Source organism: Hyla sarda, chromosome 1 (genome assembly GCF_029499605.1).
Source record: "Hyla sarda isolate aHylSar1 chromosome 1, aHylSar1.hap1, whole genome shotgun sequence".
In the NCBI taxonomy this organism is placed as follows: domain Eukaryota; kingdom Metazoa; phylum Chordata; class Amphibia; order Anura; family Hylidae; genus Hyla; species Hyla sarda.
The window spans coordinates 308,623,684-308,648,545 of record NC_079189.1 but is presented as its reverse complement, the minus strand read 5'-3'; the positions used below and the strand labels follow the sequence as shown (position 1 = coordinate 308,648,545).

The following is a 24,862-nucleotide window of genomic DNA, read 5'->3' as shown; positions in this document are numbered from 1 at the left end:
TACCACTGCTTATACGGAAAAATGAAAAAGTTATAGGTCTTCAAAATAGGGGGATTTTAAACGTACTTATTTGGTTAAGAAGTTTTAACGTGCAACAGTAATAGAAAAGTATGTTATCATGGATATCATTTTAATCGTATTGACCCAAAGAATAAAATACACATGTTATTTTTACTGTAAATTGTATGTCGTGAAAATGAAACCTTCCAAAATATGCTAAAGTGCGGTTTTCTTTTTGATTTCCCCACACAAATAGTATTGTTTTGGTTGGGCCATACATTTTATGTTAAAGTGAGTGATGACATTACAACGGACAACTGGTCGTGCAAAAAACAAGCCCTCATACTAGTCTGTGGATGAAAATATAAGAGTTATGATTTTTTGAAGGCGAGGAGGAAAAAACGAAAACGTTAAAATAAAATTGTCTGAGTCCTTAAGGCCCAAATGGGCTGAGTCCTTAAAGTGTTAACCTTATTTTGCTCATGACTCCTATGAAATAAAATGGCTGTATACCATCTATCTATCTGTCTGTCTATCTATCTACATATACATATATGTCAAAATCACGCTACAACTAAAAGTAGTTAATATCGCCAAATTAGCCACGACACAAACTGAATAATAAGGTAAAAAGAGAAGTTACTAAGAATTTTTGATAAAACTAGATATATGCTCAACCATTCACACTCTACTCAATAACAGAATGCTAAAAATGGAGATCTGTTAGAACATCTTCTCAACTCTGACGTCAATGTGAATCTTTTTTTTTCTAGATACTATGTGACCATTGTCTTCTCAATCATCCACCTCCTGTTCTATGTTATTGTTACCTCTACAACTCATCTCCTCCTCTCCATAGACTCCTATCTGTTTCACTGATGGACTTTTCACAGTCAAATATTTTCACAGCTGTAACCTTTCACAAGATACCTTCTGGTGATTTCAACTCACTGATAACTTTCAGGGTAGAAGGTGAGAAGGGTGTGAATGCTGGCCGTTCTTTCGTAGATAAAGTTACCAACACTCAGACATTCAATCTCAGCAAATTGACAGACTTTTTGTTCTGAGATGACTTTGATGGCTGTGTTCAATTGACCACTGTTAGACAGATAGGTATTAGTTCCATATAGGCTGGGCAAACAACATATGGAGTTTAATTGGACGACTCATTTTCCTTCCTGATATATATACTGCTAACTGTTTAGTCAAGATCAAAACTGGAATTAATACAGATAGTGGCTCAAATAGGACTATTTAATTTGCATGAAGAGTATATGTCTAAGTATTAGTTATTTAGGTCTTTGGAATTTGACCAGCTATTGTAATTCCTCCAAAGACAGGCATGATGCCAATGTTCGCATTTTATCTCTCAGGGGAACAAAGGACCAGGAATGGTAAAATCCATCATGGCCAATCAATCCTTCTTTCTCTTGACAGCAGATGATGTTGGACTGTTAAGCTGTCCCCGTATTCCATAAGGTTATCAGTTAGTTGTGTGCCATCAGAACTGGGAGGAATTTTGGCAAAATGTGTGTACACGGGCAGTCATTGAAATTGGTCGCTGGGCAAACGGGGTGGGCAGACATTGGTAGCAAGGAGACACTGACATCAGCAGCCAAAGTTATTAATCAAAATATATTTATAAAGATATAAATATATATTATTTTGCACAGTTGAGAAAAGCAGGGCCACTACCCATAAATAGAAGTACCAGGGCAGGAGAGGCTGGTCATCAGCATATGGGTATTTCTTTGCCTTACCAAATCAAATATTTTGCCTCGGATGAAGGAAAGCCGAGCTTTGTTATTAAGAATATTAAAACTAGTATATCCACATTTCATCCACATTGCAAATGGGTTAGTACAACTTTATTCAAAATATTCTTTGCAGTATACTTTTATCAAGCATCCAGGACAACTTTACATTGTATTCCTGCTGCAATGCCAACACCTGTTCATAATATAAGTTTATTGCATATTGATACATAACCACTTTTAAAAAAACACTTAAAAAAAAACACCTCTGCAGAAAAACCATATCACACACAAAAAGATTAGGTATACCAGCCTGATGGAGACCTTGGTTGGGTAAATGGAGCCCTATGTATAACATTTCAGTATAAGGGCAAATTTAGGGCTCAAGCATGATGTGTACTTATCCTTAGCTGTATGTAATTGTCATCGACAATGCAATGTTCTCTGATAAAAGCTGAATTTACATTTCTTAAAATTTTAGTTACTTTTATATTGACATAACATCGGAACCCCTACCAGTAACATCTAACCATGAGGTCTCCCTGTGAGACCACCTGTCATCAACTACTACATCTTACAATTTAGGGAGGGGTCACACATTGCGTATAGCCAGTGTATTTTACACTGAGCAAAATCCCCTGCGCAGCGGGAAATGCGCTGCATATTCCTCTCTGAGCAAACACAGGGCTGCATATAGGAGAATACACAGTGTATTTCCCACTGAGCAGCGTCAAATACGCTGCGTAAACACAATGTGTGATCCTATACTTAGACTGTATTGGTCAATGTTTTGAAACAATGGTGGTGGGAAAAAATTGTGTTGATGTTGACCAATACAGTATAAGGGTAAGGTCACACCTCTGTCCATGTCAGGAACTGTCCAGAGCAGGAGCAAATCACCAAAGCAAACCTCTCCTGCTCCTGACATGCACAGAGGTGTCAGCAGAGAGCACTGTGGTCAGACAAAAAGAAATGCAAAAAGAAGAGAACTTCCTGTGGAGCATACAGCAGCTGAAAAGTACTGGAAGAATTAAGATTTCTAAATAGAAGTAATTTACAAATCTGTTGATTTAAAAAAATATATTTTTTTTCCACCACAGTACCCTTTAAATTATTACCCCCTTGTCCGCACCAATGATCCGACGATGGATTAATTGAGCCTTGTGAACACTCATTAAACATGCGCCGATCATCAAAAGATAAATGCTTATTATTGGGAGCCTGTCAACCAGTCTAAAAAGATCCTGAACTTATTTGTATTGATGAATATTTGTGGTAGTTATAATAGTAATGTGAAATACCATTTCAGTAAGAAGTACAATAATTATATAAAGCCCTATATGTAGTGATAATTTGATATGTCTTACCTGTGAAAAATTCAACCCATTAAGCGGGTGACATTGTTCTTCTACCTTCTCAACTGCCCCAGTCCTCTTTTTAAGACGCTCTGCTTCCTGGGCAAGATACAGATCCAGTACTGGTACTCCCCTTGATTTAATGTCAACCTCTGTCAGGGAATTCACCATAAGCATCACCCATACAGGTCTCTTTCGTTCCCAGTTTCCAGCAATGGCATTAAATAAATAATCAGCATAAAGTCCTTTTCCTCTTTGATCTGGAGTCATCCATGAGGGCATCATGTGTTTAACATATTCCAAATGGCGTTTGAGCCTGCGATAAATATCCCTAGGAAGAACACTTTGTAGATTCTCACCCTGAGGCAGCATCTGGCAACTGGTCAGTGCAGAGATTGTGTAGGGATCTGTCAAATCCAGCTCAAAGTACACAATATTGCTCTGCTGGAAAGCTTTCTTAGAGTTTTCTGGGATAAAATCCCACACCCTTGTGTATGGGACATGAATGGTGCCAAAGAAGTATGAAGGAGGATCTCGTTTGATGGTCCAGAGAAAGGAGTTCAGATGGCTTTGCTGGAAAAAAGAAAGAATTACAAAGCTTTAAACAGTCTTAGCTTTAGCGTTTTCCTTTAAATTATTTCATAGCATCGGAAGGCCATTTTTGTTGTCATGGCAGCATACTCAAAATCACATATAACACGTCACATTACAGCGTTAAATTATCTTAATTGAGAAGATCAAAGATCAATCAAATCTGTATGATGAATATAAATGCAATTAAAAAAGTTTCCATGATTAACATGTGCGTATTGTACGAGACCTGAAATCCCTGATTATATTAATGGTCTTTGTCTGAAATGTTCTGCCTTTCAAAGTCTTTGAACTCTAGTCCAATTTAATTTATTCCAAAAACAAATCTGACATCTCACAATGTACTGGCGGAGGTCAGACGAAAGTTCAGCTTGAAAAGTAGGCTCAACCAGCTTTACAGAATAAGGTCTTTAAAGGGATCCTGTCATCACTTTCATGCTGTCTGAACCATGATTCATCGGGGCGGTCCCCAGCGGCCTCTGCTTGCCCCACCGGCCTTGACTGATAGATCTTTCCTTCCTGTTTGGGTATAAGGAATCTATCAATCAAGGCTAATGGGGTGGGAGAAGCAGCCAGGGACCACCCCTATGACTTGTGGTTCACGGGGGTGAAAATAATAACAATTTACCTTTAAAATGATCTTATACGTATTTGAGCGGAGACAATTTACATTGTATGCTGGTTTAAATTTCTTAAATATCAGACCATCGTCTATCCCAGCAAAGCAACCCCTATCCTCTACTAACAGATTATTAAAACCTGTAGGGGTTGTCCAGTAAAAGACAACTTATCCCCTATCCACAGGATCTCCTAAATGGGACCCTGGCTCTCCGAGAGAATCTCTGGCGCTCCCATGGAGATTAGTGGAGCACATGCAGTCTGCAGCACACGCTCCTCTCAGAGAGTTGGGGTCTAGTTCCAGAGTTCATGGGATTCCCAGCGGTCAAGCCCTCCACAATCAGACACTTAACCCCTTTAACTATTATTTATTTAATAGCATTATCTTTATAAAGGCTCTAACTCTCAGGGAGGATTATTTTTTGGATTTTGAAATCAAACCTCACCTTCCCACATATTTTGCAGCATGTAGGGTGTCAATTAGGGGATCTGGACACAATGGCATCCCACCCGTTCAACTTATAACATCATTACTCCCGGTCATGCCTTCTGTTTGTAACTCAGCAGGCATACAACCAGTGCCCCAATGAACTATCTGAACTACAGTGGTTCCTATCAGGGTTTCTTTCATGGTGTCTGTCATTTTAACAGAAAGAATAGCCCACTACTCTAATATGAACATTGGCTAAAATAGAACCGGTAATGTGACCTACCACTTCCATAAACGTGAAGTAATAACTAAGGCTGGGTTCACATATATCCGGCATAGGTGAACTCAGTGTAGGTCTTGACGCCTCTGATGACAATGTGCATCAATTGTCATCAATTGTATGGTATTCGGCATCCATTGCTTCTGGAAGCTGGACAAGGGAAAGCAGCAAGATACCTAGTGTGTCCAACCATCGGGCGTCAAAATTGAGACGCTGGATGATTGTGAACTGTCCCATTCAAATGAATGGGATAAGTTCTAGGATCAGTTTCCCTCTGGTGCATGCCGGAGGGAAGATATACCGCATGCCGGACGTATGTGATCCCATCCTAACTTGTACACAGGAATCGCTGTAAGAAAAAAAAAACTTCAGTATCCAGGCTACAGGTAAAGGTTATGATTCAGCCCAAAAAAATTTGTAAAAACTAAATATAGAGTTAAAGCTGAAAGTAAATTTACGAAAATATGTAATCTCCGCAACAATAGCTCCAGGGATTAACTAAGACCACTCAGGGATAATTGGATCCAAATGTTGTAACCTAGCAGTTGTTTATACACATGGATAGGTAATTCAGGTAGCCAAACAATGAAACAGATTTAAATGTGACACTTGAAATCAAGATGCTTTTGGCATTTATACATCACTATGGATACAAATAAACAAATACATATTGTTTTATATTAACAGTGTCTCACAAGACACATAAAGACATGTAAACTAGCAGAAAATAGCTCTAGAAATAGTAAAAATAGCATAGTAAAAATGGCAAAAACAAAAAAGTAATACTTCATCTTCTGTATAAATAGCAAATGACTAATACAATTGTTCTAGTGGTGTAACTATAGGGGTTGCTGAGGCACACCAGAGCAGGGGTGCAAGATCTTATCAGATTAAAGGGGTACTCCAAAGGAGAAAAACTGTTTTAAATTAACTAGTGCCCTAAAATTAAACAGATTTGTAAATGACTTCTATTAAAAAAATCTTAATCCTTCCAGTACTTATCAGCTGCTGTATGCTCCAGAGGAAGTTGTGTAGTTCTTTCCAGACTTACCACAATGCTCTCTGCTGCCACCTTTGTCTGTGTCAGGAACTGTCTAGAGCTGGAGAGATTTACTATGGGGACAAACAGTTCCTGACATGGACAGATGTGGCAGCAGAAAGCACTGTGGTCTGACTGGAAAGAACTACACAACTTCCTCTGGGGTATACAGCAGCTGATAAGTACTTGAAGGATTAAGATTTTTAAATAGAAGTAATTTACAAATCTGTTTAACTTTCTGGCACCAGTTTATTTTTTTATTTTATTTTTTTTCGTGGACCCTGCACTGGACAGGTGAAAGCTATATTCTAAATCGGTGTTTCCCAACCAGTGTGCCTCCAACTGTTGCAAAACTATAACTCCCAGCATGCCCGGACAGCCGATGGCTGTCCGGGCATGTTGGGAGTTGTAGTTTTGCAACAATTGAAGTCATACTGGTCAGTTTTTGGACTTCAATTGTATTTCTGTATATTGTGAAAACCCTGTGCAAAGTAAACCCAAAATTTGACAGCCTATCTGCGTAACATTAGACCAGTTGTATACGGTAAGCAGATGTTGACACTACAGAAGCACCATTTTCTATAAAATTACTTGTGCAAACATAGCTTAAAATTCAGCAAAGAATATTTAGTAGACATTTGGGATTAAGCATTGTGTTCCGTTCACAGTCCCTAAGCACAGCAGTGGTCTATTGGCATGCAAACAATCCATGTAGGGGACACAGGAGAACAAGTCAGCACTTCCTCTATACACTTCAGAAGAACTACAGGACACATGCATGGTGCGGACATAATCCTATTCTTATGGAGGCCGTTAAAATGTTTTCTGTCACAGAATAGATTCATATATTGCTTATGGATTTATTCTCAACAAGTCATGTGCTGCTCATAATAGTATTGGTGCTGTAAGGCCAGGTTCACACTGCGGAATCTCCAGACAGAATTTCTACCAGAGATCCCGTAGGCAGTGCTGGGACCGGGCAGACTGCATTGTCGTTCCCATAGACGACAATGCATTTTTGGGGACGGCAATGCAGTCTGCAGGCTCCTAGCACCTCCCGCGGGATCTCTGGTGAAAATTCCGTCTAGAGATTCCACATTGTGAGTTCAGCTTAAGAGAATTACAAATATATAATGTCCTGGACATTTTTCCAATGGATACCTTGCTATAATGTACGTGAACCTCCACTCCTCATATAAAATCTATTGCTTTGCCTCATGTCGTTCACTACAAAATACTTTATGAAAAAACCCTGAAACAATCTCTTAGGACACATTGGTATGGCCCAAATAACAGTGGGGGAGATTTATCAAAACCTGTGCAGAAGCAAAGTTGCCCAGTTCCCCCTAGCAACCAATCAGATGGCTTCTTACATTCTTATCATGGCCTCTGCAAAATGAAAGAAGCATTTGATTGGTTGCTATGGGCAACTAGGCAACTTTCCTTTCCACAGGTTTTGATAAATCTCCCCCACTGTGTGTATCTGCCTTAACAACTGTTTTCTAGACAGTACTTAGTAAAGAAGGACACTTTTTGCTATTATTATTACGTTTTTTTTGTTTGTTTTTTGCGTTTTAAACATGTTGTAAAGTATTTTTCGGAAAACAGATGCATTTTGAACTTTTTTTTTCTAGTAAGCAGGTACCTAAAAGTGTCATATTTTACCATTTGACCATTTCATGGTCCTTTAAATTGCTATTGAGTTATCTAACAACTTCGTTTTGTATACAACTTAGCCTTAGTTCACATTGCTGTTGTGCTCTCACCAATTTTGGATTCTTTTTTTTTTTTTCACAAGTCCTGTACCAACTGTAGGTCTAGAGCCCAAAACTGACAGCATCATAGTGATCTAGAATGCGGTCGGGCCCAGATTTCCATACTACGCATGTATAAAAGCCTAGTATAAACAAGTGATGGTTAGAAGACTATTTATATGCTATCAGCATTACTTTGCTGTTTTTAACTCCTAAACACTCATTTGCTCTCAACAATTTGGTTCCTTATAATGGACTACTCAGTAATAACATATGGTCTCAATCTTCACTGCTTACTCATAGCTGGTGTAACTGATATGTGACTCATATGCAGTGCAGAGTGTCTCTGGAGGGGGGATACATATGGTTAACTTCTCTTGGATAAAACCAAATTGCTCTAAGATTCTCCCTGAACCCATTACAATGTCTTGCTGCTTAGACCATTTGTTTCTAGCAAGACACAGGTGAAAATGTATCATTTCTTTAAACAATGTTTATATTTTTATTGTTTGTTTGTTAGTTGTTGTTTTTTTTCTCGCAATGATCTGTCTGCGTGTTTTTTTTGTTCTACTAGCTAAGGGCTTTTTCTTAAATGGCCTTGATTTTTTTGGATGCAACAGTCATTAATTTATAGTTCGTGAATAATCAAAAACTCACAATTTTATACCACCTTTAGGGTGCGTTCCCACTTGCCGTATACGCAGTGTATTTACTCTGCGCAAAACTTACGGCAGCAGCGGGAAATACGCTGCGTATTCCTTGCTCACTATACACACAGGGCTTTCCGACGGCAGCCCTATGTGTGTAGTGAGTTTTGGAGGCGGAGCCATGTGCCGGAGTGTCTGTGACGCGCGTCTCCGTCTCCAAAACTCACTACACACGTAGGGCTGCCGTCGGAAAGCCCTGTGTGTATAGTGAGCAAGGGATACGCAGCGTATTTCCCGCTGCTGCCGTAAGTTTTGCGCAGCGTCAAATACGCTGCGTATACGGCAAGTGGGAACGCACCCTAACAAGGGGAAAAATGGTGTTGGGAAGTAACACCATTGGACAGTTCCTAAAATGGACAGCGATATCAGCAGAGAGCACTGTGCTCGTGATGCCAGCAGAGAGCTCTGTGTTCCAAAAAGAAAAGAATTTCCTCTGTAGTATTCAGCAGCTAATAAGTACTGGAAGGATTAAGATTTTTTTAATAGAGGTAATTTACAAATCTGTTTAACTTTCTGACACCAATTGATTAAAAAAAAAAAAGTTTTCCACCAGATTACCCCTTTAACCTCTTAAGGACCCAGGACGTACGGGGACGTCCCCGCACCCTGGGCCTTAAGGACCCAGGACGTCCCCGTACGTCCTGGCGTTTTCCGGTCTCTGCCGCTCGCCGGGCAGAGATCGGAACTGGATGCCTGCTGAAATCCTTCAGCAGGCATCCAGGGCAAACGCCGAGGAGGGCCATGTAGGCCCCCCATGTCGGCGATCGCCGCAAATCGCAAGGGAAATCGCCCTTGCGATCTGCGGCGATACCGGGCTGGTCGGGTCTCTGGGACCCGACCGCCCGGTAATTTCGCATGATCCCGGCTGTCACAGACAGCCAGGACCATGCTGGAGTATCGGAGCGAGGTGGCAAGCCTGCCACCTCCTCCGATCCCCTGCGATCTGTCGGTTAGTTAACCGACCAATCGCAGGAGGGGGGGCGGTTACTTCCTCCCGTCCTGCCCGGCCCCTGAAAGTCCGGAGAGGACGGGAGGAAGACCGGAGGACGCGGCGGGGGACGGGGGAGTGCTCGGGCCCGGCCCCGGTACTTACCTCGTCCCTGAAGACCCGGATCCAGACGATGAAGATGGCGGCGGCGGCGACAGGTGAGTTCCTCTTCAGCCGCGGTCGGGCCCTTTACAGCAATGCACGTCGCCGTAAAGCGACATGCATTGCTGTAATAGGACCCTGTAAACTACAACTCCCAGCATGCCCAGACAGCCCTTGGCGTCTGGGCATGCTGGGAGTTGCAGTTTTGCAACATCTGGAGGTCCACAGTTTGGAGACCACTGTGCCCTTCCAGATGTTGCAAAACTACACATTCTCAGCATGCCCTTACTGTCCAGGCATGCTGGGAGTTGTAGTGCTGTAACATCTGGCCCTTCAGATGTTGCAGAACTACAACTCCCAGCATGCCTGGACAGTTTTGGCATACTGGGGGTTGTAGTTTTGCAACATCTGGAAGGGCACAGATTGGGAACCACTGTATTAGTGGTCTGCAAACTAGTCCTCCAGATGTTGCAAAACTACAACTCCAAGCATGCTGGGAGTTGTAGTTCGGCAACATCTGGCTCTAAAGATGTTGCCGAACTACTACTCCCAGCATGCCTGAGAATGTTTGGGAGTTGTGGTTTTGCAACAGCTGGAGGCACACTGGTTGGGAAACATTGTTTCCTAACTCAGTGTTTCCCAACCCGTGTGCCTCCAGCTGTTGCAAAACCACAACTCCCAAACATTCTCAGGCATGCTGGGAGTAGTAGTTTTGCAACAGCTGAAGGTCCCCCCCGTGAATGTACAGGGTACACTCACATGGGCAGGCGGCTTACAGTGAGTATCGGGCTGCAAGTTTGCAATGCAGCAAATTTTGCGCAGCAGCTCAAACTCGCTGTAACCCCCCGCCCGTGTGACTGTACCCTAAAAACACTACACTACACTACCACATAATAAAATAAAAAGTAAAAAAACACTACTACATATACACATACCCCTACACAGCCCCCTCCCTCCCCAATAAAAATGAAAAACGCCTGGTACGCCACTCTTTCCAAAATGGAGCCTCCAGCTGTTGCAAAACAACAACTCCCAGTATTGCCGGACAGCCGTTGACTGTCCAAGCATGCTGGGAGTTTTGCAACAGCTGGAGGCACCCTGTTTGGGAATCACTGGCGTAGAATACCCCTATGTCCACCCCTATGCAAATCCCTAATTCAGGCCTCAAATGCACATGGCGCTCTCACTTCGGAGCCCTGTCGTATTTCAAGGCAATAGTTTAGGGTCACATATTGGGTATCGCCGTACTCGGGAGAAATTGACTAACAAATCTTGGGGGTCTTTTTCTCCTTTCACCCCTTATGAAAAGGAAAAAGTTGGGGTCTACACCAGCATGTTAGTGTAAAAAAAAAAAACTTTTTACACTAACATGCTGGTGTTGCCCTATACTTTTCATTTTGACAAGAGGTAAAGGGGAAAAAAGCCCCCCAAAATTTGTAACGCAATTTCTCCCGAGTACGGAGATACCCCATATGTGGGCGCAAAGTGCTCTGGGGGCGCACAACAAGGCCCAGAAGGGAGAGTGCACCATGTACATTTGAGGTGATTTGCACAGGGGTGGCTGATTGTTACAGCGGTTTTGACAAACGCAAAAAAAAAAAAAAAAAACCCACATGTGACCCCATTTCGGAAACTACACCCCTCACGGAATGTAATGAGGGGTGCAGTGAGAATTTACACCCCCACTGGTGTCTGTCATATCTTTGGAAGAGTGGGCTGTGCAAATTAAAAATGTTGTACAGCCCACTGTTCCAAAGATATGACAGACACCAGTGGGGGGTAAATGCTCACTGTACCCCTTGTTACGTTCCTCAAGGGGTCTAGTTTCCAAAATGGTATGCCATGTGGGGGTTATTTTGATGTCCTGGCACCATATGGGCTTCCTAAATGCGACATGCCCCCCGAGCAAAATTTGCTCTCAAAAAGCCAAATATGACTCCTTCTCTTCTGAGCATTGTAGTTCGCCCGTAGTGCACTTCAGGTCAACTTATGGGGTACCTCCATACTCAGAAGAGATGTGGTTACAAATTTTGGGGGGTATTTTCTGCTATTAACCCTTGCAAAAATGTGAAATTTGGGGGGGAAACACACCTTTTAGTGATTTTTTTTTATTTTTTTTTTACGTATGCAAAAGTCGTGAAACCCCTGTGGGGTATTAAGGCTCACTTTATTCCTTGTTACGTTCCCCGAGGGGTCTAGTTTCCAAAATGGTATGACATGTGTTTTTTTTTGCTGTCCTGGCACCATAGGGGCTTCCTAAATGCGACATGCCCCCGAGCAAAATTTGCTCTCAAAAAGCCAAATATGACTCCTTCTCTTCTGAGCATTGTAGTTCGCCCGTAGTGCACTTCAGGTCAACTTATGGGGTACCTTCATACTCAGAAGAGATGGGGTTACAATGTTTGGGGGGTATTTTCTGCTATTAACCCTTGCAAAAATGTGAAATTTGGGGGGAAACACACATTTTAGTGAAATTTTATTTTTATTTTTTTACATATGCAAAAGTCGTGAAACACCTGTGGGGTATTAAGGCTCACTTTATTCCTTGTTACGTACCTCAAGGGGTCTAGTTTCCAAAATGGTATGCCATGTGGGGGATTTTTGCTGTTCTGGCACCATAGGGGCTTCCTAAATGCAACATGCCCCCCAAAAACCATTTCAAAAAAACGTACTCTCCAAAATCCCCTTGTCGCTCCTTCGCTTCTGAGCCCTCTACTGCGCCCGCCGAACACTTTACATAGACATATGAGGTATGTGCTTACTCGAGAGAAATTGGGCTACAAACATAAGTATACATTTTCTCCTTTTTCCCCTTGTAAAAATTCAAAAATTGGGTCTACAAGCACATGCGAGTGTAAAAAATGGAGATTGTGAATTTTCTCCTTCACTTTGCTGCTATTCCTGCGAAACACCTAAAGGGTTAAAACGCGGACTGAATGTCATTTTGAATACTTTGGGGGGTGCAGTTTTTATAATGGGGTCATTTGTGGGGTATTTCTAAAATGAAGACCCTTCAAATCCACTTCAAACCTGAACTGGTCCATGAAAAATTGTGAGTTTGGAAATTTTGTGAAAAATTGGAAAATTGCTGCTGAACTTTGAAGCCTTCTGGTGTCTTCCAAAAGTAAAAACTTGTCAATTTTATGATGTAAACATAAAGTAGACATATTGTATATGTGAATAAAAAAATAAATTATTTGGAATATCCATTTTCCTTACAAGCAGAGAGCTTCAAAGTTAGAAAAATGCAAAATTTTCACATTTTTCATAAAATTTGGGGATTTTTCACCAAGAAAGGATGCAAGTTACCACAAAATTTTACCACTATGTTAAAGTAGAATATGTCACGAAAAAACAATCTCGGAATCAGAATGATAACTAAAAGCATTCCAGAGTTATTAATGTTTAAAGTGACAGTGGTCAGATGTGCAAAAAAAGGCCGGGTCCTGAGGTGTAAAATGGCTGGGTCCTTAAGGGGTTAACACATTGTGAGACCATATGATTAGTTATGTGCATGTTTGCCAAAAAAATCCATAACAAATGTGACTTGAAAAATGATAGTGATCCAGTGATAAATCTCCCCCATTTTCTCTTCTGCAGGATCTTCCCTATAAAATACTTTTCATTTGTTCTTACCTGCATGTTCAGCTAAAGTTTTCAACAGCACAGACATTATAATGTATTCGTTTTTCTTCTCTAGTTGTGAAACATTTAGTTAATAAAGTCTTCTTCAAGACCATATTGCATCGTATCAGAATTCCCAGTATACAAAGTAATTACTATTCATTATTACTATTTTAGTAGTTAAAGTGATATTTACATTAGCAATAGGAAAAATGTCCAATCTGGATGGAAAATGTCCAAATATCACTTCCGGCTGATGGGTTCGGTAACAGTGAGAAGATCAGGTCAACAATATGATGTAAAAATTGACCAAAGTTGTAGATCGGGTGATAGAAGGATTGTATGGATAAAGTTTTACCTTCCCACTTGTTTGTTTCTCTAGAGATAAGCATAGCTAGATGTGTCTGGGCGCCTCTTATCTTCCTCTATAGAAATGATATTCTCATTTGTCTGAGCTCAATAGCAATGTTTATTTAAGAGTCATCAGCCTTTGAGCCCCATATACATAAGAGAAAAGTCAGCAGAATCCCCCAATTTCGGCAGGACTAATATTAACTCTCCACCGACATATAATGTGGACATGCTATATTTCAACTGCCCTATCCTATTGTTTTCAAGGAGATAAGTCACTGCCAGAGGAGTCTGGCAGCGGTCTACCCTGCCCCCTCCATTTAGAGCAAATATGGGCAGATCGAGAGTGAAATCTGTCGGCTGCACAGCTTGTTCAGGTAATAAGTGTGTTCAGGACATCTGTAGTTGTTATGATTCTCGGAACTTTGAGAGAATGAGCATCGGTTTGCCTTGACAAATTATGGGGGGGGGGGGGGGGGTTTACATATCTTAAACTACACTGACATTAAGTTAGATCAGCATTTTTTATGCTGGCTATTTATCTTTTTTTTTAATCTTTTTAATCTTGTCTGGAAACTGATGCATACATTGCTGTCAGTTTGTATCAGTTTTTTAATCATTTTTTTCCACACTGACCTTTTTCGTGTTCATTTTGATTAAAAATAAATGGTTATGTAACTGATTCATTTTTTTTATCTCACTTAAACTAGTGAGTAAAAAAAAAACAAAAAAAAACACCAGTATGGTCTCAGTATTGGGGTGGTCTTACACAGCATTTAGGGAAATACCACTATTTATGTTTCCTGCTATTTTTCTAGCATAAAAAAGACATATCACTGCTTTCAGATACTTACTAAAAATCACTATTGAAATCTAAAATTTCTACAAACTATTTTGTTTGTTTGTATTATTCCCTTCATTTTTTGACTGCATTGTTAATTTTATTAACTTTTTCAAAATACAACATAGTTTACGTATGGCATTGTTTTTCAAAGGTTTTCTCTTAGGCTTTACTATAGAGAAAAACACTTAAAAAAACACATATTAAAAACTGAATAGAAAAAAACGCACCAAAAAAGCTGGTAAAAATCGTGACCCTCTTTAACAATTCAAAATAAGGCTAAGGCTACATGGCGACATGTTAGGTAGCTAATCTAGGCTGTGCAACCAAAATATTTGTGCACTTTGTCTGTGACTTGCTATCGCACAACTTTATCACAGTTGTGATTTGGCTGTAAAAAAATTTTTGTTGCATCGAGTTCAATACTGGCAAAGTCGTGTGTGACTTGCAACCAAAAATCCCACCAAAATATATTTATTTTATGACAGTTGCATTACAGTTGCGCTATGTCACATTTACTAACACTGTTGCCTGATCTCGCCCCTTGCCATAGACTTGCATTGAGGGGCGGAGCGTGATCACCGGCCCCCGTCATCAGACCCGGAGCGGGGCCTGATGAGAGCGGGGTGCTGCGTGTGTGATTGAGGGGGTCCCCAGCGGTGGGATCCCGCACGATCAGGCAATTTATCTCCTATCCTTTAGATAGGGGATAAGTTGTCAGCACAGTAGTACCCCTTTAAGTGCCACATTAAATTAATAAATGAAAAATGAGCCTGTAGATATTTTTACATCCTGTAAAGTTATGATCTGAACGAACATGATCTAGACGGATACATTTCTTCATAAGATTAGATTTGCCAAATGATTCTTTGACTTTTGTTGGTAGAATAAAAGCATTTCTGCGGTGTCTGCCTAACTGCAGTGATTAGTAACACAAGCAGTGAGAGTGGAGTTATTCCGCATTTGCATGCAACATAGAAGGTGGCGCATATTAAAGAATAATCTGTAACCTTAATTGTGTGATTTGTATAAGAAAGGTAGAGCAAACAGTGTGAATCTCAGTTCATTAAAATGCAAATGGAAAGTGCCATAATGGGAACAGGAGATGGAATAAAGGGAGCTAATGAAGCAGTAATGGTTATGTCTGGAGACTCCAGCCTCTTCTGATCATTGGCTGCAGAGGAAAAGGGTCAGGTTCCAGTGAATGAAGTGCTTGGCGAGGAGATGAGAACTGGGTAAAATAAACAGTTCCTAGTAAAGAGGGAGACACAAGGCAAACAGAAGCCGCACACGTTATTTCACCCACAGGATCTTATTAACAGCGCTCTGCCCGCACGTTACAAATAACATGATGCCGGTTCTGCTTCACCATCATTCGCTTGGTTGAGTGAAAGATTTCACTTTGAACATTTCTTATTGGTACATGTCACGATGCCGGCTGGCAGGTAGTGGACCCTCTGTGCCAGAGAGGGATTGGCGTGGACCGTGCTAGTGGACCGGTTCTAAGCCACTACTGGTTTTCACCAGAGCCCGCCGCAAAGCGGGATGGTCTTGCTGCGGCGGTAGTGACCAGGTCGTATCCACTAGCAACGGCTCACCTCTCTGGCTGCTGAAGATAGGCGCGGTACAAGGGAGTAGGCAGAAGCAAGGTCGGACGTAGCAGAAGGTCGGGGCAGGCAGCAAGGATCGTAGTCAGGGGCAACGGCAGAAGGTCTGGAAACACTGGCAAGGGACACACAAGGAACGCTTTCACTGGCACTAAGGCAACAAGATCCGGCAAGGGAGTGCAAGGGAAGTGAGGTAATATAGGGAGTGCACAGGTGATAACCCTAATTGGAACCACTGCGCCAATCAGCGGCGCAGTGGCCCTTTAAATCGCAGAGACCCGGCGCGCGCGCGCCCTAGGGAGCGGGGCCGCGCGCGCCGGGACAGAACAGACGGGGAGCGAGTCAGGTAGGGGAGCCGGGGTGCGCATCGCGAGCGGGCGCTACCCGCATCGCGAATCGCATCCCGGCTAGCAGCAGGATCGCAGCGCCCCGGGTCAGAGGACGTGACCGGAGCGCTGCAGCGGAGGAGGTGAAGCGAGCGCTCCGGGGAGGAGCGGGAACCCGGAGCGCTCGGCGTAACAGTACCCCCCCCCTTGGGTCTCCCCCTCTTCTTGGAGCCTGAGAACCTGAGGAGCAGACTTTTGTCAAGGATGTTGTCCTCAGGTTCCCAGGATCTCTCTTCAGGACCACAACCCTCCCAGTCTACTAAAAAAAAATTTTTCCCTCTGACCTTTTTGGCAGCCAAAATCTCCTTGACCGAGAAGACGTCCGAGGAGCCGGAAACAGGAGTGGGAGGAACAGATTTGGGAGAAAAACGGTTGAGGATGAGTGGTTTGAGAAGAGAGACGTGAAAGGCATTAGGGATACGAAGAGAAGGAGGAAGAAGAAGTTTATAAGAGACAGGATTAATTTGACACAAAATTTTGAAAGGACCAAGATAGCGTGGTCCCAACTTGTAGCTAGGGACACGGAAGCGGACATATTTAGCGGAGAGCCATACCTTGTCTCCAGGGGAAAAAACGGGGGGAGCTCTTCTTTTCTTATCCGCGAACCTCTTCATGCGTGAAGAAGCCTGTAAGAGAGAATTTTGGGTCTCTCTCCATATAATGGAAAGGTCACGAGAAATTTCATCCACAGCGGGCAGACCAGAGGGCAAGGGGGTAGGGAGGGGGGGAAGAGGGTGACGGCCGTACACCACGAAAAAAGGGGATTTGGAGGAAGATTCAGAGACCCTGAAGTTATACGAGAATTCGGCCCATGGAAGGAGATCTGCCCAGTCATCCTGGCGGGAGGAAACAAAATGTCGCAAATAATCACCCAGGATCTGGTTAATTCTTTCTACTTGTCCATTGGACTGGGGATGATATGCAGAGGAAAAATTTAATTTAATCTTGAGTTGTTTACAGAGAGCTCTCCAGAATTTAGACACGAATTGGACCCCTCTATCCGAGACAATCTGCGTAGGCAACCCGTGAAGACGAAAAATGTGTACAAAAAATTGTTTAGCCAACTGAGGCGCAGAAGGAAGACCAGGAAGAGGAATGAAATGTGCCATTTTGGAGAATCGATCAACGACCACCCAAATAACAGTGTTGCCACGGGAAGGGGGTAAATCAGTAATAAAATCCATACCAATCAGTGACCAAGGCTGTTCGGGGACAGGCAGAGGATGAAGAAAACCAGCGGGCTTCTGGCGAGGAGTCTTATCCCGGGCACAGATAGTGCAGGCTCGCACAAAGTCCCCAACATCCGTCTCCAGAGTCGGCCACCAATAGAAGCGGGAGATGAGTTGCACAGATTTCTTGATGCCCGCATGACCTGCGAGATGGGAGGAGTGACCCCATTTGAGAATTCCGAGGCGTTGGCGTGGAGAAACAAAGGTCTTTCCTGGAGGAGTCTGCCTGATGGAGGCAGGAGAAGTGGAGATCAGGCAGTCAGGTGGAATGATGTGTTGCGGAGGGAGATCAACTTCTGAGGCATCCGAGGAACGAGAGAGAGCATCGGCTCTAATGTTCTTATCGGCAGGACGAAAGTGAATCTCAAAATTAAATCGGGCAAAGAACAGAGACCACCGGGCCTGGCGAGGATTCAGCCGTTGGGCCGACTGGAGGTAGGAGAGGTTCTTGTGGTCGGTGTAGATAATAACAGGAAATCTTGATCCCTCCAGCAGATGCCTCCATTCCTCAAGTGCTAATTTAATGGCTAGAAGCTCTCGATCCCCGATGGAGTAGTTCCTCTCCGCTGGAGAGAAGGTCCTAGAGAAAAAACCACAAGTGACAGCATGCCCGGAAGGATTTTTTTGTAGAAGAACAGCTCCAGCTCCTACTGAGGAGGCATCAACCTCCAATAGGAAGGGTTTGGAAGGGTCAGGTCTGGAGAGCACGGGAGCCGAAGAAAAGGCAGACTTGAGTTGTTTAAAGGAGTCTTCTGCTTGAGGAGGCCAGGACTTGGGATCAGCATTTTTTTTGGTTAAGGCCACGATAGGAGCCACAATGGTAGAAAAATGTGGAATAAATTGCCTGTAATAATTGGCGAACCCCAAAAAGCGTTGGATAGCACGGAGTCCGGAGGGGCGTGGCCAATTTAAGACGGCAGAGAGTTTGTCTGGATCCATCTGTAGTCCCTGGCCAGAGACCAAATATCCTAGAAAAGGAAGAGATTGGCATTCAAACAGACATTTCTCAATTTTGGCATAGAGTTGGTTGTCACGAAGTCTCTGAAGAACCATACGGACATGCTGGCGGTGTTCTTCTAGATTGGCAGAAAAAATTAGGATATCGTCCAGATATACCACAACACAGGAGTATAATAGATCACGAAAAATTTCATTGACAAAGTCTTGGAAGACGGCAGGGGCATTGCACAGTCCAAAGGGCATGACCAGATACTCAAAGTGTCCATCTCTGGTGTTAAATGCCGTTTTCCACTCGTCCCCCTCTCTGATGCGGATGAGGTTATAGGCGCCTCTTAAGTCCAATTTAGTGAAGATGTGGGCACCTTGGAGGCGATCAAAGAGTTCAGAGATGAGGGGTAAGGGGTAGCGGTTCTTAACCGTGATTTTATTAAGACCGCGGTAGTCAATGCAAGGACGTAGGGAGCCATCTTTTTTGGAGACAAAGAAAAATCCGGCTCCGGCAGGAGAGGAGGATTTACGGATAAAGCCCTTTTTTAGATTCTCCTGGACGTATTCGGACATGGCAAGAGTCTCTGGGGCAGAGAGAGGATAAATTCTGCCCCGGGGTGGAGTAGTACCCGGGAGGAGGTCGATAGGGCAATCATAAGGCCTGTGAGGAGGTAGAGTCTCAGCTTGTTTTTTGCAGAAAACATCCGCGAAGTCCATATAGGCCTTAGGGAGACCGGTTACTGGAGGAACCACAGAGTTACGGCAAGGGTTACTGGGAACCGGTTTTAGACAGTTCTTGGAACAAGAGGACCCCCAACTCTTGATCTCCCCAGTGGACCAATCCAGGGTTGGGGAATGAAGTTGAAGCCAGGGAAGTCCAAGGAGAATCTCCGAGGTGCAATTGGGGAGGACCAAAAGTTCAATCCTCTCATGATGAGATCCGATGCTCATAAGAAGGGGCTCCGTGCGGAAACGTATGGTACAGTCCAATCTTTCATTATTTACACAATTGATGTAGAGGGGTCTGGCGAGACTGGTCACTGGGATGCTGAACCTGTTGACGAGAGAGGCCAAAATAAAATTTCCTGCAGAACCAGAGTCCAAGAAGGCCACTGTAGAGAAGGAGAAGGCAGAGGCAGACATCCGCACAGGCACAGTAAGACGTGGAGAAGCAGAGTAGACATCAAGGACTGTCTCACCTTTGTGCGGAGTCAGCGTACGTCTTTCCAGGCGGGGAGGACGGATAGGACAATCCCTCAGGAAGTGTTCGGTACTAGCACAGTACAGGCAGAGGTTCTCCATACGGCGTCGTGTCCTCTCTTGAGGTGTCAGGCGAGACCGGTCGACCTGCATAGCCTCCACGGCGGGAGGCACAGGAACAGATTGCAGGGGACCAGAGGAGAGAGGAGCCGAGGAGACGAAACGCCTCGTGCGAACAGAGTCCATATCTTGGCGGAGTTCCTGACGCCTTTCAGAAAAACGCATGTCAATGCGAGTGGCTAGGTGAATAAGTTCATGTAGATTAGCAGGAATTTCTCGTGCGGCCAGAACATCTTTAATGTTGCTGGATAGGCCTTTTTTGAAGGTCGCGCAGAGGGCCTCATTATTCCAGGACAATTCTGAAGCAAGTGTACGGAATTGTACGGCATACTCGCCAACGGAAGAATTACCCTGGACCAGGTTCAACAGGGCAGTCTCAGCAGAAGAGGCTCGGGCAGGTTCCTCAAAGACACTTCGGATTTCCGAGAAGAAGGAGTGTACAGAGGCAGTGACGGGGTCATTGCGGTCCCAGAGCGGTGTGGCCCATGACAGGGCTTTTCCGGACAGAAGACTGACTACGAAAGCCACCTTAGACCTTTCAGTGGGAAACAGGTCCGACATCATCTCCAGATGCAGGGAACATTGGGAAAGGAAGCCACGGCAAAACTTAGAGTCCCCATCAAATTTATCCGGCAAGGATAAGCGTATCCCAGGAGCGGCCACTCGCTGCGGAGGAGGTGCAGGAGCTGGCGGAGGAGATGACTGCTGAAGCTGTGGTAGCAACTGTTGTAGCATAACGGTCAGTTGAGACAGCTGTTGGCCTTGTTGCGCAATCTGTTGTGACTGCTGGGCGACCACCGTGGTGAGGTCAGCGACAACTGGCAGAGGAACTTCAGCGGGATCCATGGCCGGATCTACTGTCACGATGCCGGCTGGCAGGTAGTGGACCCTCTGTGCCAGAGAGGGATTGGCGTGGACCGTGCTAGTGGACCGGTTCTAAGCCACTACTGGTTTTCACCAGAGCCCGCCGCAAAGCGGGATGGTCTTGCTGCGGCGGTAGTGACCAGGTCGTATCCACTAGCAACGGCTCACCTCTCTGGCTGCTGAAGATAGGCGCGGTACAAGGGAGTAGGCAGAAGCAAGGTCGGACGTAGCAGAAGGTCGGGGCAGGCAGCAAGGATCGTAGTCAGGGGCAACGGCAGAAGGTCTGGAAACACTGGCAAGGGACACACAAGGAACGCTTTCACTGGCACTAAGGCAACAAGATCCGGCAAGGGAGTGCAAGGGAAGTGAGGTAATATAGGGAGTGCACAGGTGATAACCCTAATTGGAACCACTGCGCCAATCAGCGGCGCAGTGGCCCTTTAAATCGCAGAGACCCGGCGCGCGCGCGCCCTAGGGAGCGGGGCCGCGCGCGCCGGGACAGAACAGACGGGGAGCGAGTCAGGTAGGGGAGCCGGGGTGCGCATCGCGAGCGGGCGCTACCCGCATCGCGAATCGCATCCCGGCTAGCAGCAGGATCGCAGCGCCCCGGGTCAGAGGACGTGACCGGAGCGCTGCAGCGGAGGAGGTGAAGCGAGCGCTCCGGGGAGGAGCGGGAACCCGGAGCGCTCGGCGTAACAGTACACTTCTATTCTTCTATATAAAGACCATTTACCCCAATAAAAAAAAAATAATCAGCCGTGAGTAAAGGTCAATGAGCTGTTTTTTTTCTGTGTATACAGCCATTTCTTAGCTAACAAACTTTTTTTTGAATTATTCAAAAATATGGCCCCTTGGTAGAAATAGTGGAAAAATAATAAACAAGGCTATACTAGTCACCAGTCTAATCTTCTCTGCTTTCTACAACAGGGTTCTCAAAACTGTGGACCTCTGGATGTTGCAAAACTACAACCCCCAGCATGCCCGGACAGCCAGCCCTCGCGGGGGGCCATAGTTTGAAGACCTTGGCCCCACATGGTTTGTTTACCTGCAGCTGATCTCTGGCCTCCGGTGTCTCCTGTTGTAAGGACTCATTCACATCATGTTTTGGGGATACAGCAGTTGGATCCGGTGGGAGAGTATGAAAATTGCCTGCTGCCATATCCCCGCCAAACCTGTGCCGCACCCCATTCATTTGAATGAGCTGAACGAAGTCAGATAGTGACTGTATCCGGTTTGTATCTGGTTTTGTGCCGGACTGAAAACCATGGTCTGTCACTAGCTGACTCCGTCAGATTGATTCAAATGAATGGGGTGCGGCACAGGTTTGGCGGGGATATGGCAACAGGCGATTTTCAAATTCTCCCACAAAACGACATGGATATAATCTCTGCAGTCATGTAAATGGCACCATTAGAAGCAGTGGGGGGTTAACTGGTAAGTATAGTGATGTTTGATATTTTATCCCTTTTAATACTAGTGGCAAATTTTTTTAATAAGTCAGAAAATTATTTTAAGTAAGATGATAATGATAATTTTGCACCACCATTGTGCTCTGTCCCGTTGAGGGTTTGTTTGACTCTTTCTTTTTGCACCCAGCACACCCTAAATGGGTCAGAGCACAACTGACCCTGACAGGTCCCGACATATCCCATTGACTTGAATTGGGTCCATCAGGTGCACAGTATTTTACAGGAGTAGAGCGGAGAAAAAAATGGGCATGAACATTATTTCTTCCGATTAATCTTTTTGCATGCCGTTTTTGCTGATTAGGGATAAAAACATGAGTGTAACATAAAATACTTCTGTATGTTTTACGATGTGTGAACTTCCACTGTCTTGGAATTAGGCAGGTTAGTATATCCCCCCCCACGCTCTGTTGAGCGTAAGGCTGGGTTCACAAGTAGTATTTTGGGCAGTTATTGTATCCAAAACCAGGAGTGGAACTGACACAGAGAAAAACTTTAATGGAAAGATTTGTTCCGGTTTTTGACTAAAAAATATTGACTAAAATACTGACCAAAATACTATGTATAACCCCCAACTTTCTAAGTCTTAATATTAGTTAGGTTACATTGTTACTCCCCTCAAATCAGAATTGACTGTGAGTTTCACATCCAAATGTTTTCATGTAGCATGTGTAGCCAATGTTCTATGAACTACTATCAGTTTAAAAAAGGGTTCTATTCTTTGGTGTACACCGAAAGTGTAATAAAATCTCACTTCTAACAAGCCTAGAGCTGTTCCTCCAAATACTGATACATCATGATCTAAACTCTATCAAATATCTTTCTTCTCCTTTCAAAGAACTTTCTTTTCTTTGTTTCCAATTCAACAACCTTCAGCAAACTTTGTAGTTTGATTTTGCTTTAATATGCAAATCAGCGGTAGTCGTGAATGCACTTTTGGCCGGGATTTCCAGAGAGAATCACTCCATCAGACAATGACACCTAAGTGATACTTTTATAAGCCGCGTCAGAAAAGTAATAATACAAGACTAACAATAAGCACTGAGTATAATATATAAACACTCTAACAAGAAAGAAGTCCCGAAACACTTCACCATTATGTGTACTACTTCCACTCATCCATAGAAACTGCATTTCCATATGATGCCATCAGTACTGAAAGCGACACTTTCATTAGGCTGAGTTCACACTTGCAGGTTTGTTGATGACTTTTTGTGCAGAAACCTGGAGCAGAAATATTTTTTATTTGTAGTGTCTGGGATGTATAAAAGAAGGGGTTATCCAAGATTAGAAAAACATACCTCCACTCTTGTTCTTGGTTTGTATGTGTTATTGCACACACAACCTGAGGACATATATGTTGCTGTTTTTGAAAGAAAGCAGCTATGTTTTTGTAATTCTGGATAGCCTCTATTAGGCTGGGTTCACACTGCAGAATCTCTGGATGGAATTTCTGCCGGAGATCCCGCTGGCAGCGCTAAAAGGATAGGGGATAAGATGTTAGATTGTGGGGATCCTGCCGCTGGGGACCCCCGCGATATCTCCTGCAGCACCCCTGTTTTTCATCTGCACAGAGCGAGGATGGCTCTGTGGCTGATGACGGGCGGTGCAGGGGACAGAGTATCGTGTTGTCACGGCTCCGTCCCCTCGCTACGTCATGCCCCGCCCCTCAATACAAGTCTATGGGAGGGGGCATGGCGGCCGTCACACCTCCTCCCATAGACTTGCATTGAGGGGGAGGGGCGTGACGTCATGAGGGGGTGGAGCTGTGTCAACACGATACTCTGTCCCCTGCACCGCCCGTCATCAGCCACAGAGCCATCCTCGCTCTGTGCAGATGAAAAACAGGGGTGCTGCAGGAGAGATCGCGGGGGTCCCCAGCGGCGAGATCCCCACGATCTAACATCTTATCCCCTATCCTTTTGATAGGGGATAAGATGTTTAGTGCCGGAGTACCCCTTTAAGGGTCGGGTCACACGTAGCATATACAAAGTGTATTTGACACTGCAGAAAATTTGCCAGGCAGATACGCAGCTTCTTTTGTACAGGCAGATAAGCTTCTCCGCCATAGCCCTGTGTGTGCAGTGAGGCTTGAAGGCGGCCTGCGTGTCACAGTCACGTGGGCGGAAAAGCCCTGTGTGTCTGCCTGTACAAAATACTCTGCATATTTCCCACTGCCTGGCGGATTTCCTGCAGCGTCAAATGTGCTGCATATATGCTATGTGTGACCCTATCCTAAGGGTACATTCACACAGGCGGATTACCTGCGGAATTTCCGCAGCGTATTTGCTGTGTAAAATCCGCAGCAGATTTTGCTACCATTGACTTCAATAGGTCAGCAGAAAATCCGCAATAGAGGCAGATTTGCAGGTTTTCCTTCGGACCTATTGAAGTTAATGGCAGCAAAATCTGCTGCGGATTTTCCGCAGCAAATATGCTGTGGAAATTCTGCAAGTCATCCTCCTGTGTGAATGAACCCTTCGAATACGTTCACACAAGCGGATTTTTTTGTGGGTTTTCCGCTGCGTATTTGAAAGTGGGCAGACTCTTCTCTGCTGTCCGCAGCAGATTTTCCGCGGTGGAATCCACCGTAAATTCCGGCGCAGAA

General features: G+C 44.2%; 1 protein-coding gene across 2 annotated transcripts in view; it reads right to left on the bottom strand.

Moving 5' to 3' along the window:
• Positions 1 to 24,862, bottom strand: part of TRABD2A (TraB domain containing 2A) — a 157,199-nt gene that overhangs the window by 47,568 nt on the left and 84,769 nt on the right. For both annotated transcript variants that reach the window (XM_056518239.1, XM_056518238.1), the window contains exon 2: positions 3,122 to 3,682. In XM_056518239.1, the coding sequence (XP_056374214.1) occupies positions 3,122 to 3,682 (561 nt within the window). The remainder of the gene's footprint in view (positions 1 to 3,121; positions 3,683 to 24,862) is intronic.